General features: G+C 39.3%; 1 protein-coding gene across 1 annotated transcript in view; it reads left to right on the plus strand.

Moving 5' to 3' along the window:
- The window catches only part of FOXP1 (forkhead box P1), a 502,499-nt gene extending 490,635 nt beyond the window's left edge, over nucleotides 1-11,864 (plus strand). Inside the window, exons 20-21 of the mRNA XM_065407830.1 lie at nucleotides 4,057-4,223; nucleotides 11,597-11,864. Of these exons, the coding sequence (XP_065263902.1) occupies nucleotides 4,057-4,223; nucleotides 11,597-11,741 (312 nt within the window). The 3' untranslated portion in view covers nucleotides 11,742-11,864. The remainder of the gene's footprint in view (nucleotides 1-4,056; nucleotides 4,224-11,596) is intronic.
- The last annotated feature ends 8,640 nt before the right edge of the window (nucleotides 11,865-20,504 follow it).

Consider the following 20,504-nt stretch of genomic DNA (forward strand, 5'->3'; position numbering starts at 1 on the left):
ACATCTTTTGTGTTTTATACAAAAGAAATACATGTTTTCCTCATTCTTTCTCTGTGCAAATTTCTAATAAAATTATTGGTGTCCGGTTCAAATGTCACCACTGACATAAGTGACAAGCATTCTGGTATTTTGCCTACTAATTACTATGTGTTTTCACACCTTTCCACACTGTTTTCCCCAATCACTACAAAGGCCTTAATCTTGCCATGAGATCCTCACATGCAGTAGCTAATTTCTGGATGGAGCCCCAAACATCCATAGAGAACCTTCCCAAGATGTTCATCAAAGGTTAAACTCAGTGCAGTGGATTTAATGTGGTGTTTGGGCAATTAAATGTTGTGGAAGATTTACTAGCTTTGCAATCTAAGCAATTTATTTTTTTTTAAAAACAAGAAAACAGATTAATAGGAGAGAAGTGACACTGTGCATTTCTCCTAATTAGTTCAGTTAATGCAGTAACTTCTGAAAAGCAAATGAAAGCATGTTTAAATGAAGCAACTGTAAATACCGTTCATTAGTAACTTATTTTCCCGTGAGCCTTGTGAAGTGTGATTTTTAAAGACTGCTTTGTCTGTTGAATAGTGTTAAGATTACAAGCACATTTTACATTCATGAGGCTGAAAGGCAAAAATGAAATGATCCTGCATTCCTTCAGATTCTGTTAACTATGTGACTAATTTCAATTAATATGCTTATCATACAGAGCTGATCATGTCTTCTTTCTAAAACATGTGTTGTTGTTGTTTACATCTTCTTCCATTCTTGTCTTTTGTGATACCCTCAAAACTATTTTCATTTTCAGGTTTTTTCTAGGGAGTAACGTGTGTTTGTGTTCTCCAGTAACACTAGATAAAAAACTCGATTCAGATGAGAATCTGGGCAGGTTTTGCTAAAGCTTTTGAGTCTTGTCAATAAACAGGGTCACAAGATAACTTTGTGCTAATTAAATACAAGGTTCTATTAGGGTTAAAATATACCAGCAGGCTCCTTCCCCCCTATTAAAAAGCAGCAGAGAGTCCTGTGGCACCTTATAGACTAACAGATGCATTGGAGCATAAGCTTTCGTGGATGAATACCCACTTCATCAGATGCATGTAGTGCTGCTTTTTACAGATCCAGACTAACACTGACACGGCTACCCCTCTGATACCTCCCCCCTATTGTCAGACAGTTTCTAACTACTAGCAAAAAATGTACATCTCATGGTCTTCTGCAAAAATTGTGGCATGTCCTCTACTGTTCAAAAGGACTCGGAGCATTCGCAAAAAAAGAAAAAAAAATTGGCATAACATACTATTTGATGCATAAGATAACGAACGTGTCAAATGACTTGGTTTGTATAATACACTTCCTAGTCTCTGATACGATTTTCCTGTCTGTGGACATGTTGAGTCAACTTGTCAATTATTGACTAGAAGTGTGCCCCCTGTGGTTTTGGGCATATCCTGTAGCATGTGCACAGACCTGTCTGTTGTCTGCACTCACAAATTTGGTGGGTTTCTGTTTTGAGGCCTACAGAAAATTCAAAGTTATGTGCCTCAAAAAAAAGTCAGGATTTTTTTTCTCTCCAGGATTTTTTTCTCTCCCTCCTCAGCTGCACCCACACACCTCTGACATTTCTGATATCTGCTTTCCCTCATGGTCAGGGAGAAGAAGCATCTTTCTCTTCCCCTCTCTGTGCGTGGAGGGTATAAGGATTCCAGGTCTCGTCCTGGGGGAGACCTAGAAGCATTTTTCCCTGTTCTGACAGTGTTGGTTGGTCTCCCAGAAGATCCAGTGCCTCCACTCTATTTTGCCCGATTAAGCAAAGAGCACTCTTGAAATCTGTGCTCTACCCCAGGCAAAGGTGAAGCAACCGCCATTACACTCTCCTTGCAGACCTGGTGGTGTAAGCTCCTGTGTGAACGAGTAGAGCAGGGTATGAGGCACAGAGGACTAATGAGTCTGTCCTGTGTAATGTGGTAAACATTAACATCCCCACTCATTAACTGTGGGGTTTGCTCCCTTTTCACCTCCAGTGTGAGCAGCACTGAGGGATAAAGTAAGGGCAGACCAAACTTCTCCCAACATTGAAAGCAGTCCTAACCCTTCTGGCTGGTTCTGAACAGTTCAGTTAGCATTGCTGGGTTATTTTAAAATGTTGATGTGCCTCTGCCCTTTCTGCCTCCACCTGGGACCAGAAGCACCAATATTCTGAGCACAAATAGAGTGTGTTTTTCCATCATGGATAAAACCAGGCAACACCAGTAATCTGCGAAAAGTCTCATCTTCAGAGGTCCACAGCCTGACCTCCCAGCTAAAGGAGTTCAAGAAACTACTAGTGTTTCTGGATAACGAGTCTGACCCGCACCTCCGAACTACCCATCGCTCCCTGCTTATGCAGAGAATCAGGCCATTTGCCGAATTGTGGTTTGCAAGAAACAATTATATCAGGTGCTTCTTCTGTCCCACCTCTTCCCAAATAAATTGCTTTATTGCAATTACAAGTTATCTCTATGGGGGAAGAGCTTGCCTTATTATTTTGCAAACTGCAGGAAATGTGAGCCAATCTTTACATTCCCTTAATCAAAATTAGTTTGCTGCATGTTGAATCAAAAAGATAAAAATAATCCTCTTTGTTAGAGTAGCTTTTAGGATCACATGCGATCAGATGTTTAGAGAGGTCAGCCTGGGAGAGAATTAAAAGGGAGGTTGTGCTCGTAGCTGGGTCGTTCCCTCATGCACATTTGTGCTCGAACAGCAATAATGGCAGCAAGTGAGGAACATCCCAAGAATCAGCAACAGCAGAGAGCACCAGGTGGGAAGCTCATTTGCATGAACTACCCTCCCCTGGGGTGTCTTGCCTCGTGCAACCGTGGTGCTGATGGATTCTTTTTGCTTGACTGTAGCAGGAGGCTGACCTTTCCCCTGAATTAGGTTGACCACTGCAGAGCCAGCATCTGTGGCTTTCCGTGCTGGTACGTCTCAGAAAGCCATGGACGTTGGTTCACAGATGGGTAAAATGGTCTTTTGGTTTCAAAGGGTTGCTTCCTTTTAGACACCCCTACCCCCTCCCCTCCCCCCCCGGACCAGCAAACGAACTCCTCTCACGTCAGGACTTGACGTTGCTCTATTCCCATCACTACATGACTGAGGTTTTAACATGCTGCAAGCCTGACTCGCTGATCATAGGACAGCCCTGTCAAAATGATCAAACATGAGCATAGAATAAATACTAGCAACCAGTAAATCTGGAATAAGAAGGAAAAGGTTTAACTGTTTATTCCCTTTCTACAAAGACCTACATTTAGAAGATGACTAAAACATGCCTATTACAGTACTTATCAGAAATAGAATCATGTCTGAATGGGATCAAATCTACAATATCTAAGATAATATCAGGGTTATCAGAGCATTAAAAAAATAGAAAACACCATCCTAATTTACCCTGCCTTGTTAAATGTTAGATTTCTCTCACCAATGCTAAAGTAACACAGCAAATATTATAGGGACGAGTTCATACTTCAGTTATGTTGGTGTACATCTAGAGTAACTCAGTTGGCTTCAGTGATGTTCCTCTGGATTTGCGCTGGCATAACTAAGAGAAAAATTTAACCCTCTGTAACCGCTCACACATCACTTCTCAGTCATGTCATGACAGTTTTGTGCTCTGGTAGAAAGGAATTCTCAATCAAGTGAATTTGCTCTAATTGCTTTTTTAACTTTTTTTTTTTTTTTTTTTTTAAGAAACACTATTATTTTTGAGGCTATCATGAAAGTAGAAAAGGTAAATTTGCTTTTTCCATGAGTTGTAATATCCAAATGGGGAATAGCAGGAACTGTCCCCTCTCGTGCGCCAACAGTCAATTCCATTTTGAACTCCTAAATCCTCATGCAAATCGTGTGACATTTCCCCTGGTGGAGTCAGTGCACGACCTTTTTGAAAACACATTTTTAAAACCAGCAGTTGTAACTCATGTAAATGAGAAGAGTGTTTTTTGAACATGTGATTGTGTTGTGCCGTGTATAAAAATGTGAGAGATGCTTCTTCATACACTTTTTCTGTGTCCTTGGCAGGCTTCAATGGCTGATAATAGTATACCTCTATACACTACTGCTTCCATGGGAAACCCCACTCTGGGCAATTTAGCCAATGCTATGAGGGAAGATCTTAATGGTGCAATGGAGCATACGAACAGTAATGAGAGTGACAGTAGTCCAGGACGTTCCCCTATGCAAGCAATGTAAGTAGAGCATATACGTGTGTGTTTGTTTAGGGGTCTGCTAAAATGTAACGGTGATATTCTTCAAAGATTGTGTCTGAAGTTCCAATCCTGGGCAGCAAAAGGAAAAGTCTGAGCTTCTGAAAATATTTAGGTTCATTAGAATCTAAAAGGGTCATTTACCAACTTCCACATAAAACCAATCAACTCAATCCAGTCTGACAAGTGCACACAGCTATAAAATTCTTAACTCACTTGCCATTCTCTTCGTTCGATCCCAGACCACAGAGCTACAAAAACACTCTTAGGCAACTTTATGAAAAGTTTGTGTTTGTTTCTACTTCAGACTACCCAGTAAACATGCTTGGCGGGGCGGAGCTGGGGGAATGAGTTTGTTTAGCTGGTTTGTAGTAATAATCAGCAAACAACAGTATTGCTCGGCATTAATGATGGCACATGTGAAGGTATGCATGATTTATAGATTGCTCTTAAAATATCAAATGGAAAATTAATAGGAGCATTATAACAACAGACGGCAATATAACGAGTGCCTATATAACCACATGAAGTAATGGGCGATTACTGTCCATGCTAAATGTAAATGGCACCGGGGCAGAATGCTAGTACAGGAAAGGATAAGCCAGGAATGGTGTGCTGCCCCTGTGGGCGTGTTCAGTATTTATGGGTGACTGAGTGAGTTTGCAAAGCTGTAAATTCTCCCCTCGCCCCCAAATTATATACGGGATAATTGGCAGCTGGAAAGGAAAACCGAGTTTATAAGTCACGTAGTTCTCAAATTTTAAAAACTGTTTATTTGGAGCGGCTGACTACTTCTGGGAGTAAACATAGATGAAACACAGTGCTCTTATCCAGCGGTTCATTAAAATGGACTGTAAAATCATTGACTGAGTTACCAAAGCGCAAATTAAAAGAAAAAAGTCCCCAAAACCCAAGTAATTTGTAACCTTTTACTTCAAAGTAATTTGAATACGGGATTTACAAAAGTAGGTCTGAATCAAAAAGTAGAAAAACATTAACCTAATACTATCATAGTAATTAGTTATGAAACTAATTAGCATTTAATGGAGAGAAAAAAAGTTTCCCACCTGCATAATATGATGTGGGGGAGCGGGAAAAGGGGCAGGAAGCTAAAGCTCCGGATACTTTGATATGCCAGCGTTTTAAATCCGTGCACAGTGTGCTTTGAAAAATAATCTTTAAAGATGGCAACATTCATTTTTAATTCATAATTAATTTGAACATTGTCTTTTACCATTTACTTCAAAACATTTGAATAATGTGTTTAGCTTTTACAGTGATTGTTTGTGCAGTATTAATTATCTTTCCTAAAGTAGCGTTACGTGACACACTGTTAGTGCTATCACAAATGGATTCCTCTTCAGGCAGTTTTAGTCACAATTGGTTATACTCTGCCCATGCCCACTTAGGGTTTTAGTGGAGGAGGAGGAGGAGATGGAATTTTTTTCAAGAATCCTGGACTAACATACAGAAATGAATGTTTATAAATTTCCTTTCATCCATGGTTTTTTTTTTTTTAAGGCTCAGGGCTAGTTCAGTTCATGTATTTCTTCTTTCACCTAAGATTTCATTGTTTTTGAAGGGAGTATGGGGCGGGAAGTGTAACAGTAAGTGAAAAGCAGGGTAGCACATTTTCTAGAACCATATGCATAGCTGTGGCCTTTACTGCATTTAGTACCCCTTATTTAGTACTTAGCTACCAAGGTGAGAGGCACCTCAGAAATACGAGAGAGAAAGAGTCTCACTGTAACATCATCCACCAGAAAAACCCTTTTTGTGTTGTAATATGAAAATGATTGTTTCCTGAATGATTCCAAATTCTCAAATGGATACTGTGTGTTCCGTAATGAATATTTCCTTTTGTATAAGTAAAAATGCAGCAAGGTGTATGCCCTGATAGCAGCTTGTGGGCTTTCCCATTAAACAAGTGTTTTGAAATACTTTGAAAGGCCATGAAGCAGGATGCTGTTCAAACGTCACAGGGTTTACACTGTTTGCTAAATATAATTATATGTCAACATCAGATTTCCAGTGCAGACTATCAGTGTCATAGACAGTTACTCTTTGCAATATCTTATTTCCATTAAGTACACTTTATAATGACATTCTCTATTCTTTTCCAAAACACGCTTCTCTGCCATAATGCAAATTGTTTTTTAACAGTTCCAGTATATTGGAATAAATCAAGCCTTAAACTTTATCATAAGGTTTAGAAGACCTTGTTAACATGACAACTAAGCAAGTACAACACTTTAGCTGAAGTCTCATTACCATTCATTTCTTTCCTTTTTATGACACATTGAACTACTGCTACTCCCCCCCCCCCCCACTTTTGAAACACTAGAAAGTAGTCACATAATTACAGCTTGGGGACATAACACTTTCATCCTGATATGCTCCAAAGGTAGCCACAAAGCAAACTATTCCATGCTGTGTGCACCACCAGAACACAGTGGCTTTAAACAACAGTCAGCTTTATTAAAAGTCCTCTGTTCCCAGAGTGGACAAACAAAAGAATTACTCAAATGTGAAAAGAAGGGAAATCTGTGTTCGGTAAGGTTATTTATTGTTAACCCCTTCTGAAGCCTTAGACGTTCCAGTTAAATGAAATGTGTTAAAATTCTGCTACTAAACAAAAAAGACAGATTCCATTTATGAGATGTATTAAATAGGGATTCAAACTGGTTTGGAAAATTATAAAAATCTCCCCATCTCTGAACACTAACCTCTTTACACTGAACATAGCTGGTAGTTTTGAGGTGTTTGAATAATAATCAGTGGGTTTTCATTTTCACATGCCAGTTTGCTGCTACCACCAAAATACCACACAAGGGGCTGGATTGTGCTTTAGTTTGTTTTCCATGCAAATTTTCTGCTTGAAGTTTGGATAGTTCAGATAAACATACTAATTTGGGGAGATGATTCCTTCAAATTGGACTTTCACTCCTTTGACATTTACCCAACCTTAAGTACCCAGGGGAAGGTGGGCTATATAGGCATGATATTAGAGCTTTGTGACTCTCTCAAGCTTTGTCTTACTTGGACTCATTCAGTCCTTTTCATTGGTTTCCATTCACTTGGCTTTGCATCCCCAGTGCTTTGTAAAGTACTTCAGGGGACAAACCCAAACCTCAAAGTGAAACTCCGTCAAAACCACTCGGTTTCACATGCTTTCAAAACAAAACCATGAGCTGTCCTGTGGTTGCTTTGGAAAGGTTCAAGAACCTTTTGGAAAAACCTGGATTGTGTTTCAGTTTTGCATTAAAGCAGGTGAGTTTGGCCTGATCTTGGATTTCCTAATGAAATTTTCAAACATTTCTACAAATTGAAAGGCATATCCTGGGGAAATCCATGGAACCAGGAAGAGGGGGAAAGATCGTCACCCACCATCCATTACTGTAGCCACAAGACTTTAGCAGCCACCATGGCTTTTGTGCAACCTCTTTTTCTGTGTAGTTGTGGCTCCAACTACCTGGCCACACCCTAGATCCTTTTCTGTGGTGGCATGCAGGTTGACCTCATAGAGCACAACAGCGCAGTAGGCAAGTTATGCATTAACATGCATCGGCATCCCCAGCTCTTCCCACCCCCAAATCTCCAAAGCAAAACGGCATGAGTTCTGCTGCATCTAATGCCCTGGGGACAAACTAAACCAGATTTGGCCTAAGAAACTATTATGCTGATTGGAAATGAGACCGATCAATTATATACAAGGACTGTTGTTTTTGAGATACTTAACAATTACACAGGTGCAGCCAGTGTCTACCCTATCTGCTGACACATCTTTGTTAGAGCTTGGTGATAGTGCATAAGCCTAATAGATTGGTTAGATGTGCTGGCACTTTAACATGTGAACAATAGCCTGGGAAATTCCACGACCAGAGGAAGAAGCCCTCCCCCCATCACCACTTCAGGTTCATAAAACATCAACGTGTCCTTACTTTTGAAAAAACGACCTGTATTCATTTTTCACAAATAACAAAAAACAATATTTAAAACCAAAATGGCAGCAAAGACAAAAACACAATGAGCAAGACTTTTAAATGAATACAATAATCAATATTACCACCATCAGTGTAAAGGAATGTAGAAATCACTTGCTCTTTTTTTTTTTTCAAATTCTCACCCAGAAAAAGCCCAGTGCATGATCATAACACTGGTGTATTCTAGTTAGAAATATAATTGATCTCTTTGTGTGTTGTCTCAGGTCCCAATCAACAAAGCACTTAGCACATGCTTAACTTTAAACATGTGATTATCCCCATTGACTTCAGTGAGACTTCTTATGGGCTTTGCTGTATCAGGCCCTGATTCCTAACAACTTGTTTTGAGTCTTCTCCCATGTGCATTTCTCTGTTCTTCCACGGTTGTGTCAAAACTAAACTATCTGAAAAACCACCTCTCTCCTTGTGACAGCTGAGCTCTGCTGAGGTCCTAAATAGAAAAAAATCAGGGGCCAGTGGGGGGGGGGGTATTTTCACTAGTAACTGGGGGATTTGCTTCCCACTGGTCCGTCAAATAATGTGTGTTGACATTTTAGGACATAGTGTGAGGCCCACCTGTTTTCATAGATGTTTGCCTGGGTGTGGTGGAAGTATATGTTTACTTTTAGGAGATCCTATACCAGGGATCGGCAACCTTTGGTCCGCGGCCCACCAGGCTAAGCACTCTGGCGGGCCAGGCCAGTTTGTTTACCTGCCGCATCCGCAGGTTTGGCCGATCGCAGCTCCCACTGGCCGCGGTTCGCTGCTCCAGGCCAATGGAGGCTGCGGGAAGCGGCGCAGGACGAGGGATGTGCTGGCCGCGGGTTCCCGCAGCCCCCATTGGCCTGGAACGGTGAACCGCGGCCAGTGGGAGTCGCGATCAGCCAAACCTGCGGATGTGGCAGGTAAACAAACCGGCCCGGCCCGCCAGGGGGCTTACCCTGGTGGGTCACATGCCAAAGGTTGCCAATCCCTGTCCTGTACCCAGTTTCCAGAGATCAGTGGCTAATGTGTGTTTCACTATGTATTGCACACGCCCCCAGAGACATGCTGATATGGCACATTTTCATAAACTGAAAAAATAAATAAATGTGTTCAATAAGCTCTAATATGCCTGTGTGATGGGATCATTTCTCCCTGCTGTTCCTATACAGGATAGGATGCAAGGTGTAGCTAATTCCCACATATTGATCTAGTTACTTTTGCAACTCAAGAAGTTGAAGTGGGATTGAAAGGCATTCACAGCTGATACTAGAAATCTGTGTAGTCAGCCAGGTGGATGCTTCCAAACCTAATCCAGTTTCAAACTGAAACCAATATCTAGAGTATCATGACTTTTGAAGTACACGTTTACTAGGTGGTTCGCCTGCAAAGATATCACATAGCTTGAAATATACAAGTTTCTCTTTGGCTTGTTTGCTGGCTGCAGAACATAATTTTCTCATTCAGCCCAGTCAGGGGCTCCCAAAGGGTCCTGCCTTCTGGTAACACATGTGAATACACATTGTGGGCTAGTGTATAAAGCACTGGACTGGGACTCAAGAGACCTGGGTTTCATTCCCAGATCTGCCACCATTATTCTTCTTTATTTATATTACTGTAGCATCTTTGAGTCCTAGTTATGAAACAGGGCCCCATTGTGCTAGGTGCTGTACAAACACAAAGCAAAAAGATGGTCCTGGCTAGGTGACCTAGGACAAGTCACTTTGCCTCCCCGTGCCTCAGTTTCCCCATCTGTAAAATGGGGATAACGATACTGAGCTCCTTGGTTAAAGCACGTTAAGATCTACTGATCCAAAGCACTATATAAGAGGTAGGTGGTGGTGGTGTTATTACACGCTTGTCTTGCTGCATTGGCTCTCTTCCTTGCACATCCATGCGCAACAACTGAGTTTACAAGATAGGCAATCGTGTTCACCACTAGTTCAGAAACGAGGATTGGATCCTTAGTTTGAAAATATGTTTTTTTCTGTATTATGTGCAGGCAAGTGAAACAGAAAGCATTTTCATTCCCATCTAGCCAGAATTATAAAGTGAAGGGTAATGATTTTAAACCTTTTATTGTAACCTGATGCTTTGTAAGAAGAAAAAAGTTCTTAACCAGGAATGTTTGCACTTATGATTAAGTCTTTCTTTACATAGCCTACATGAAAGGGTTAAATCAGGCTGGCTAGAGAACAACCCAGACTGTGGGAGGTGGATAGCAACTCAACGAGAAACAGAATGGGACTTGAACTCATTAACACTTTATTTTAAGGGATTGCCTGCAATATCAATTATTTAGGAAGCAAACAGGGTCTCCATTGGCGTGTCGCGTTATTAATACTTGATAATGTCAATAAAATCCTACTTTCCTATGAAGTCCCACCAACAAGACAGTATTGACTCACATGGCTGTTTTACATATCAAAAGCTACTGAACAAAAAAAAGTAATTTGTATTTGTAAAGGGTTTGTTGTAAATACGATTTACGAACAACATTTTTCAATTGTTACCATACCCGTTTGGAATGACCAACGCACATTCCCCTGCGGGTTATTCATGTGCTATTCTATAATGAGAAATTTGGCAGATCTCATCTCTTTAGTGCATCCTTGTGCCCACCATGAGCTGAGGATCATGTTCTGCCTTGTTTACAGCTGACAGTGTTATTATTCTCGTTAGGGCTTTGCTTTCTTATCATATTGTTGTGTTGAGCGAGCCTTTTCCTCTCCGTTTGTGTTTCCTGGCAGAGCTTTTCTTCCCTTATTGACAGTTTGTAAAAATATGCATTAATTTGGAGTTTAAAGCATGTATCATGGTGTCTCTTTGCTGTGTTTGCTTGAAGTTGATTAATGATAGAACCTCGCTTGGGGTCGTCCTCTGGAGAGTTCTCTCACAGGTTCTGCATGTTAACTAGAAAAGCAGAACACACAGCAAGCCATGATTAGCCCAGCCTCCACCAGCGCAGTGGGTTGACAAACCACTATTTTGCTTTACTATGCTTATTTCACTTATTTAGCTGAAGATTGTGTTAATCAACTTAATACATCAGTTGAGAGTATATTCTCTAAATCCTGTGAATAAACCATATATAAGAAAGTGCTCCTCCCAGGATATGTTCCCACTGAAGCTAAGTAATTGTAGGCACATTCTGAGGCATACACTTTTTGGTGGGTTTTTTTCTTTAGCAGCAAACCCAAAAGTTCAGGGCCTGCATTTCATACGTGCTGAGCACCCACAACTCCTGTAGAAGTTAGTCAGGGCTGCGCAGTGCTCAGGATCTCTGGAAATCAGGCCTTCAATTTCTCCAAAAAATGTCAGTATTGCCACAGCAGGACAAAGTCATTTTTAAACAGGGAAGTTGCTGATTGACTGTTTTAATTTTCCTAGGCACCCTGTGCATGTCAAAGAAGAACCGTTGGATCCAGACGAAAACGAAGGCCCGCTATCCTTAGTGACAACAGCCAATCACAGTCCAGATTTTGATCATGACAGAGATTATGAAGATGAACCTGTAAATGAGGACATAGAATGAGTATGTCTGACGTCATTATCCTGAGAATGAAGATTGGAAAAACACGTCAAATTTAGCTGTGAAATCTCTCCATTATTGTACAGTCTGGAGGATTTTCAGTACACTTTGACAACTATGAAATATGTTAACTCTTAGTGCCATCAAGTATCCCATTTGGGAGTATTTTTGATTTTTCTACTTTTTGTTGAAAAAAGGAATTTGTACTCTGTGCATTGGATGGACTTGTTTGGTACTTGGGATTTTCCTCTCTTACAGTCAACATCAGTGTTGTAAATTTGCTAAACTGATTCACTTACTCACATTTAGCAGCAGGTTTTGGACTGCAGTCCTGCCAATTTTGGACACTGAGGACATCAAACTCTGAGCATGTACACCTAAACTGCAGATCAAGCCTTTGCCCAGATTTTAAGGATTCCAATGGACAACATATTTGCACAGTACTGCATGTTGGTTATCACTGCCTTTACTTTTTTTTTTTTTTTTGCTTCCATTTGGGATGGGGAAGGCATGTGTGTGTGCGCGCGCGCGTGTGTGTGTGTATGTGTACTGGCGAGGGGTTACAAGAAATATTATCCCAAACTTTTTAATGTATTGCTTTTATTTCCCTCCCCCACCCCTTCTGCTCTACCATTTTAAGTTCTGACCTCAGGCCACATCTCGGCCCAGGGCCTTTTGAAGGCCTAATGTTTTCTGTACTTTGTGATGAATGTTAATAGGTGTTTTTATTATACGAAGCTGAATGTCATTGAATTGTTTGTAGTTTTTTCCGTCATTCATTCCAGTCTCCTTCAGATGCCACCATGTTTTCTTTAGCTATGGAAAACATTCCATTTTGGTGTCTGTTTTTTTGAAAAGGTCCCAAATGCTGCACTGTACACACTGAAGGGTCGTCCAACAGAGAGAGAGAGAGAAAAGAAGTACTGTAAGAATGAGAATGAATGACAGATGAACACAAAAATACTGTAGGAAGCAACATAAATTCATTCCACAAAGCAGGGTTTTTTTTATTTTTGGTTTTGGTTTTTGATTTTTTTGGCAGCAATGGGGTGAATATTAGCAAATGCCACAAAATTGAACAGCACAAAGAAACATATGCAACACCAACAGAATTCACTTCATTAGAGAATGAATACTACTACAGTGGCAGGCTCTCAGTTGTTTAACATGAGTTTTAATGGGCCAACAAATCTTTCTGGAATATCTAAGATTACCAAGATGGGTACCTATACATTTATTATTATTTTTCATTTGTGAATAGTGGTTGGAAAGATGACTTCATTAAACTGTTGTAATACGTGGCGATGTTTCTCAGTTAAACATCAGTTCAGGATTGCTTGGTGGCATTAATCTGTTCGAATACAAATTAGATTTCAGATTGAACTTGTTATGGCAGTTAATAAGGACTGAGCCCACTAATGCTAAAGTGTTAATAATTTCAACTGTGCAAATTCTGTACTGCAGTTAAGATTGTTATGCAATATTACACCAGCCAGTATCAAAACCTCACAGTAGAAAACAGTAAACAGTGGGATGGGGGGGAAGGAAATAGCACTGGGGCTTGTTTGGTAAAACTGGCAGTGCTCTTCAAAGCAAACATTACATACAGAAAGCTGTTGTTACAGGTCAGTACACCTCAGTCACCAAACACCTAAACACTTTCATTCTGCAACCACTTTTCTGTCACTCATTTATTTATGTAGGACTGTAGCTTTTTGTTTAATTATTATTATTTCAAAAAAAGCCTTTCAGAGCTTAATTTATATTCTTCTTTGTACCTTTCCCCCCTAAAATTACCAAAGATATTACACAAAGGTAAATTATGTTCTCTATTATATGCTTTATCTTATGAAGCCAAATATCCTCTTATTGTTGATCAAGGGAGGTTGAAGAATTTAGAGGGAAATGACAAGATATGGGCTATTGCTAACCTGAGAGGGAAACTGCTCCTTTATTCTAGTAAATTTAGATGGCCAAGCAGATGACTGAACCAAAGTTACTTTTTATTCGTATTCCTTTACAGCGACCAAACCGAAATTCTGTAAAGAGAAATCGAGAAGAGCTTTTGAGACTAAAACTAGGAAACAGTGTTACAGGGGGAGCTATAAGAAGGGAGCTGGAGAAAGCAAGTGCAGTTATTTTGCAGAAAATTGGAGTATCAAATAAAGGAGACAGTTTAATAAAATACAAAAGAGAACAGAAAAGCTCCCACAATTTTACTGGACCACATAATAGTATTCCTAGAATTAAAAAAAAAAAAAAATATTTTTTGGGGTCTTTGTTTTTACAGATTGTATGCCACTTTTGTTTAAGGATTGTGCTAAAACGACTGCTTTAATTTTGGTTTACCTTGGCACATTTGCTGAGTTTTGTTTAGTTTTTGATCAGCATTTTTCATAAGGAAATAACACTCCTGTCCACACAAGCTTTGGTACAAGAAATTTTATTGGCAGTTACTTTTCTGAAGCTCAACTCTGCATTCTGTTTTTAAAAGAGAAAAAAGAAAAGGAGGGGAAAAAAAGGGCAGTCTGTGGTCATTTGAAACTTTTTTTTTTTTTTTTATTATATCCAGGCAGCTTCATGATGTGCCGGCAGTAGCCAGATGGGGATCATGAGAAGTGGTCCCTGTGCTTCTAAACTGAGTGGTTCGCTGGTTAGTTCGGTATTCAAAAGAGGATAAAAATCTGGTAGATTAGTTCATTCTCAGCATGTGTAGCTAGACATGAGTAAAGATAACAGCATGAGAAACTGTTAGTACGCATACCTCAGTTCAAACTGTTAGGGAATGAGTAAATAAAAAATACATTTCACTCAGTTGCACTTAGTTGTATGTCTTGCATGCTTAGTCTAAAGACTGTAGCAAAATAAAGAAAGAAAAAGAGAAAAAGAAATAAAAATTAGATTTTAACATATCGGGCAGGTGTCACAGCCTTGCAGAAGAACCAACTGAAAATCTCAGGCTTTACATCAAGCAAACTTCACTATGATTTTTACAGTTCTGATTCTGTATCCCTTTGGATATACAGTTGCTTCTTTAGGGTGGGGTTTATTATGTTGTACATATATATCCCAATGTGTCTGTGTGAGCCTTTGTCTTTTTGGGGGGGAGGGAGGGAGAAAAGGGGAAAAGGTCCTTTTTTTTTTTTTTTTAGATACCATTCCTCAAAAGGAATAAATGCATACCTGTTTGTCAAAACACCTTTTGCTTTTTGTGCAACTGCTTTATATTAACTATACTAAAAAAAAATAGCTTTGGAAAAAAAAACCTACTGTATGTAACGGAATTGCAGAATATGCTGCACATGTATTTTATTTAGTTATCCTTGCTTTAAGAATATTGGATGACATTTGCTGACATGTGGGAGAAAATCCCTGACTTTTTTTTTTTTTTTTTTTTTTTTTGCTTTTAAATTGTAACATAGTTGACAGATTATTTTTTTCTCCTGTTCTCATTGATCGAAGCCTCTTTTGTACAGTTTGTGTTAAGCTGGGTTTTTGTTTGTTTGTTTGTTTGGGTTTTTTTTATACTTTCCCACCCCTTCTGTTCTCTTACCACTGCCATTTCTGGCTGTCTTAAACAAAGGTTCATACATTTGAAAAGTTAAAAAAAAAAAAAAAAAAGTTGTTTTAAAAATGTTTTTCTCCTGCTGCAGTAAATATTTTGCATGATGAATTCCAGGGTCACACTTTCAAAGTTTATCAGTGAAGTAGTGATTAATAATGGGGCGTGTCAAACTATTGAACTTTTGTATAAAGAAAAAAAAAACTTTACAAGGTGCCAAGATGTAAAGACAATTTGTTACATGTTTTTTTTCTCAAAGAAAAGCGTACATTATGAAAGTAGTACCATGTATCAGGTAAATCGCTGTCAGGAATGAGAGTCAAAGCCTTCCTTGTCCACAAAGAAAAGTTTGTAAATGTAAAACCTGTTAGGTTTCTGCATTTGACTAGAAGTGATATGAAAAATCAAGGCTTATGTAGAACAACGGTGACCACAAAATATTACCTTTTTTGATTGTCGCTTATGAGAGTTCAAGTATAATTCCCAGCACTCTTCTTAAACTCAGATTTTGGGAGAGAGAATGGGGCAGGGATTGTGATTCTACAGATACTGCAGATCATTAGATATTTTATATATACGTATGTATAAAAGTTTTTAAAAATAATTTTAAACTATTGTAGTTTTCAGATTGCCAACAAGCTACATTCCTTATAGCGTGAAGAATGTGTTAAACTCTTTTGAAATCCTTTGGTACCTTTGGTTAATGTACTCAGACTGAATTTTTAGATGTTTCAGAAATCACTTAGCGTTCTAGTCTTGAGAGTAAAATTTGCAGTTATAACTGCATTTTAATGGACCCAGAGTAGGTAACAAAATATCTTCTACCCATAAGCCTTGATGAAAATGGTACAGTCCAGACTGTTAGCATGGTGCTTCATGTGTATGTGCTGCCAGTAACGAGATTTTTTTTTGATAAGGCATAAAAGAAACTCATTCCTTACATCAACTGTAATTCCATCATTCCATGTCTGTTGATACAGACAATAAAAAATGTTGTGTAGTCAGTACTAATTACTGACATTATAGCATTCTCAAATGCAATAAAATGCTGGTTGTTCACACTGGTAATACAAGTTGCCATGTCCTAAGTTTTTGTTTTCTTTTTCCCTTTTATTATCTCATGTTAGTTATAGTCACTAAGGTCCCCAGCCTGCAAATGGATCACCATGGGCAGGCCCCTGTACCTCACCAGAGTCCCCATTAAGTCAATGGAGAGATCTCGTCCAGGTCAGTGGGGCTCTGCGTGAGGCTTCCCAAGCAAAGCGTGTGGCAGGGTCTGGATCTACATTTAACAGCCATGGGGAGCATAGGCCTGGTCCTCCAAAGCTCAGAACATGCTCAACTTTTTTTTTTTATTAATGGAGCTATCCTATCTCCTAGAACTGGAAGGGACCTTGAAAAGTCATTGAGTCCAGCCCCCTGCCTTCACTAGCAGGACCAAGTACTGATTTTGCCCCAGATCCCTAAGTGGCCCCCTCAAGGATTGAACTCACAACCCTGGGTTTAGCAGGCCAATGCTCAAACCACTGAGCTATCACTCCCCCATGTGACTCCATGTGACTTCATTGGAAGGCACTCTGCACCTCCCAGAACAGGCCCTTAAATGCATCTGTTTGCAAATAGAAGCAGTGGATTTGGCCTTTGTAGTCAATGAGAGTTGAACAGTGCTCTGGATTTTACCCTAAAGGCACAGACATGAGTGCTGGGTTAGTCCACTCCTGAAAATACTTCCAAGTCCTGAGAGCTGTACCGTCGACTTCAATAGGAACTGCTCCGAGTTGTAATCATTATACTTAGGTAATAAAGGGTTTAGAGGATTAGGCCAAATCATGATTAATAAAGTTCAAAGTGACATTGTCATCTTAGACAAACTTTAAAGAAAGAAGCCCACCTCCTTTTCTCTTGAGTAAGCATACGTTTATTTTCTTCAAGTTTTATAAAGAAAAATAAAATGTTTAATAACTAGCATTAGCAGCAGCAAACTAAAATTTCAGAAGAGAGACTTCCATGAATAATTCATTAAAATTTCACATCTGCAAGATTAGTCATCCAAATAAAATGCTAATGTCAAAAACATGCACCGTCTATAATATTCTCATCAAGAAATCTTTTTGCATATAATGATAAATGCTTAAATTAGTACAAATGATTTTATAAAAATATTCTGCCATAAAATTATACTGGATAACTACTTTCAGGGCAAAAAATAAATAAGTTACAAAGTAGTGTATCAGAAAGGTATTGATTTTGAAACTTTAATAATCTAAATATAGAGAATAAAAATGTTCACTGCAAACGTTAATGTGTATTGCAGTTTTAGAAAACTAGACAAGGCCCCCCTTTTAAAATCAAATTTACTTAGCTTGCTTAAAATCACTGGTAGCGTATCTTAATACAGTTCAATATTAATTAGCTTAGCATGTGTTGTGATGTCGTCTACACTTGGCTCAAGTGGGTGGCAAACAAAGTCAAATCATAATAGATTTTTGCACCCAATTGGCACACTCTGCACAGGTGATAATGACTACACCAGGTGCAAGGCAGAAGAAAAGTCAGGCATTACATGTTAATTGATCCATGTAAATGGAGACCTACTCCTGCTCACTTTGAAGTCAGTGACAAAATTCTCACTTACTGCCGGAGTGCTTGTGTAACTTGCCAGAAGTTTGGATGTCTCTGTGTACGTAGTGCCCAACTGCAGAGAGCCTGCTGCCAGGAGTTGAGCTGGTCAACTCCCATGGACTTGGTTGGAAGTTGTGAGGGCACTCACAGAATTGGGCCTGCAAATTGGAGCCCAAGCTTACTCCAAAATGAAATTTTGCCATTGACTTGTGTAGTGGCGGGATCAGGCTCTCGGTCTTCAGCCTAATTTAATGCAGCATTAGTAGCAACTTAAAATGAGGCTCTTTGCTATTGAAGCCAAATGTTTAACCATTACACAGTATTTTGTATTATCTGAGAAATAAACAAGCTCTTGACACCATACTCTGGCATGTCACAAAATGATTCCCCAATCTGCAATATGGCCACCAGCTATAGCAAGCTTAGAAATGTCTTTTTCCAGTCAAAAACATTGATTTTGCCCACTCTGACGCTTCATACAGTACACAGAAGTGGGGGGATATGATAGAGGTCTATAAAATCATGACTGGTGTGGAAAAAGTAAATAAGGAACTGTTATTTACTCCTCATAATACAAGAATTAGGGGTCACCAAATGAAATTAATAGCAGGTTTAAAACAAACAAAAGGAAGTGTTTTTTCACACAACGTACAGTCAATCTATGGAACTCCTTGCCAGAGGATGTTGTAAAGGCCAAGACTATAACAGGGTTGAAAAAAAGAACTAGGTAAGTTCATGGAGGATAGGTCCATCAATGGCTATTAGCCAGGATGGGCAGGAATGGTGTCCCTGGCCTCTGTTTGCCAGAAGCTGGGAATGGGCGACCGGGGATGGATCACTTGATGATTACCTGTTCTGTTCATTCCCTTTGAGACACCTGGCATTGGCCACTGTTGGAAGACAGGATACTGGGATAGATGGACCTTTAGTCTGACCCAGTACGGCCATTCTTATGTTTTTAATAACCTCCAGGATGAAAATTGAAGTACAGTGTTTAATTATTCTAGGTTTCTTCTCTACTGAAAAAATAACTAGCAGAACATAAGACATTTTAAAAAGAAAATTCAAGGCATAGTCTGAATTAGCAATAGACAAGTAGAGCTCTCCCCATGCACATTACAGGTGGCCTCTACAGAAGGTTAGAATATTGACATTTAACTTAGATTGTCAACATATACTAGAACACAATCCACATTGTGGAACCACTTTCAGGAATTAACACTGTTGCGCGCGCGCTCTCTCTCACACATGCATACTCCTCACAACAAAGTGTAATTAGCCCTGCTTGACCTATTAATCAAGCTCAGACTTCAATGATAATGTTAAACATTCATGTAATAGCATGGTAATCAAGGCCATCTTTCATCTTTGTATCAATGGTGTTTAATTCTGTCAAATAGAAGTACTCTTCCTTCTAATATTACCAAGTTTGTTGTTACAAACTTCCGTCTTGTCTAAAGCAAGTTGGCAAATGTGGACTGAAATGTGGTGTGTTGGTGGGGAATTATACTGTGCATGTGTGAATGCTATTTTAAATGTGATAAAATATTTAGGTTGCAAATTGATTGTTGTGGCCCCTGTCCTGCAAGGTGACTCTGCATGGAGCCCCACTGACTTCAGTGGGGCATCTGCACAGACATGGGGTCCACCCATGTGGATTCACTTACAGGATCAGAACCTTGGAAGACTGATTCCGCTAAGCACATTAAGTACCTGCTTAAGGCTACTTAGATTGTGAGATCTTCTGGGTAGGGGTCATCTCTGTGTTCTGCAAACATCGCCTAGGACGGGGGCTCCTAGCTGCTAAAACAATAGAAATACGTTTCAGTGAAGTCAGTGGGTTTTAAGAGATCTGCTGCATCAGGGCGTATATTGGCAACTTAATAATAAACTTTATTAAACATTTTCAAAATGTAAGACTCACAAATTATAAACAATTTCAGCTTAGTGATATTTGGCAAAAATACCCTCCCCCCCCGCCCCATAAGTTCTTTTAAAAACAGCATTTGTTTCACTGCAAAGTCAACCCTCAGTGGCTAGAACTGCAAATATGTTTGTTTGGAAGAAATCAGTGGCCCTTTTTCTGTTTTGTTTTATGTATCACAGAAGCCAGAAAAACATTTTTTTCCCTTCAAGTTATAATGTTAATTTGAAGGTAACCGTCTTTTCAAGGATTAATTCCAGCCAAGGCAATAACCATTATTTACCAGAGTTTGACACTTTTATCACTCATCATATTAGCAAATTTCCATTGAAAATGCTAAAATGGTTCGTCATAAGGCACATAACTGCTTTAGCTGTAAAAATGACCAACACAAGTGCCTGTACTCAAACATTAAATTATACTGTAATTAATAAAGACAGTTAAACTGTCTACTAGCAACAGCAATTTAGGTAACCACATTTGATCAGCTATAAATTGTAACTACATTAAAATTCCAGAAATATTAGCAATATGGATTACTTGATGGAAATAGGTGCTGATCACCCACACTCCTATTTTACAACGGAAGCACAGGTCATGTTGGCCACAAAACTGTGGGCGAAGATCAAGGCTGAGTACTTTTAATCTTGTGAAACAA

This window comes from Emys orbicularis, chromosome 7 (assembly GCF_028017835.1).
Source record: "Emys orbicularis isolate rEmyOrb1 chromosome 7, rEmyOrb1.hap1, whole genome shotgun sequence".
NCBI lineage: Eukaryota > Metazoa > Chordata > Testudines > Emydidae > Emys > Emys orbicularis.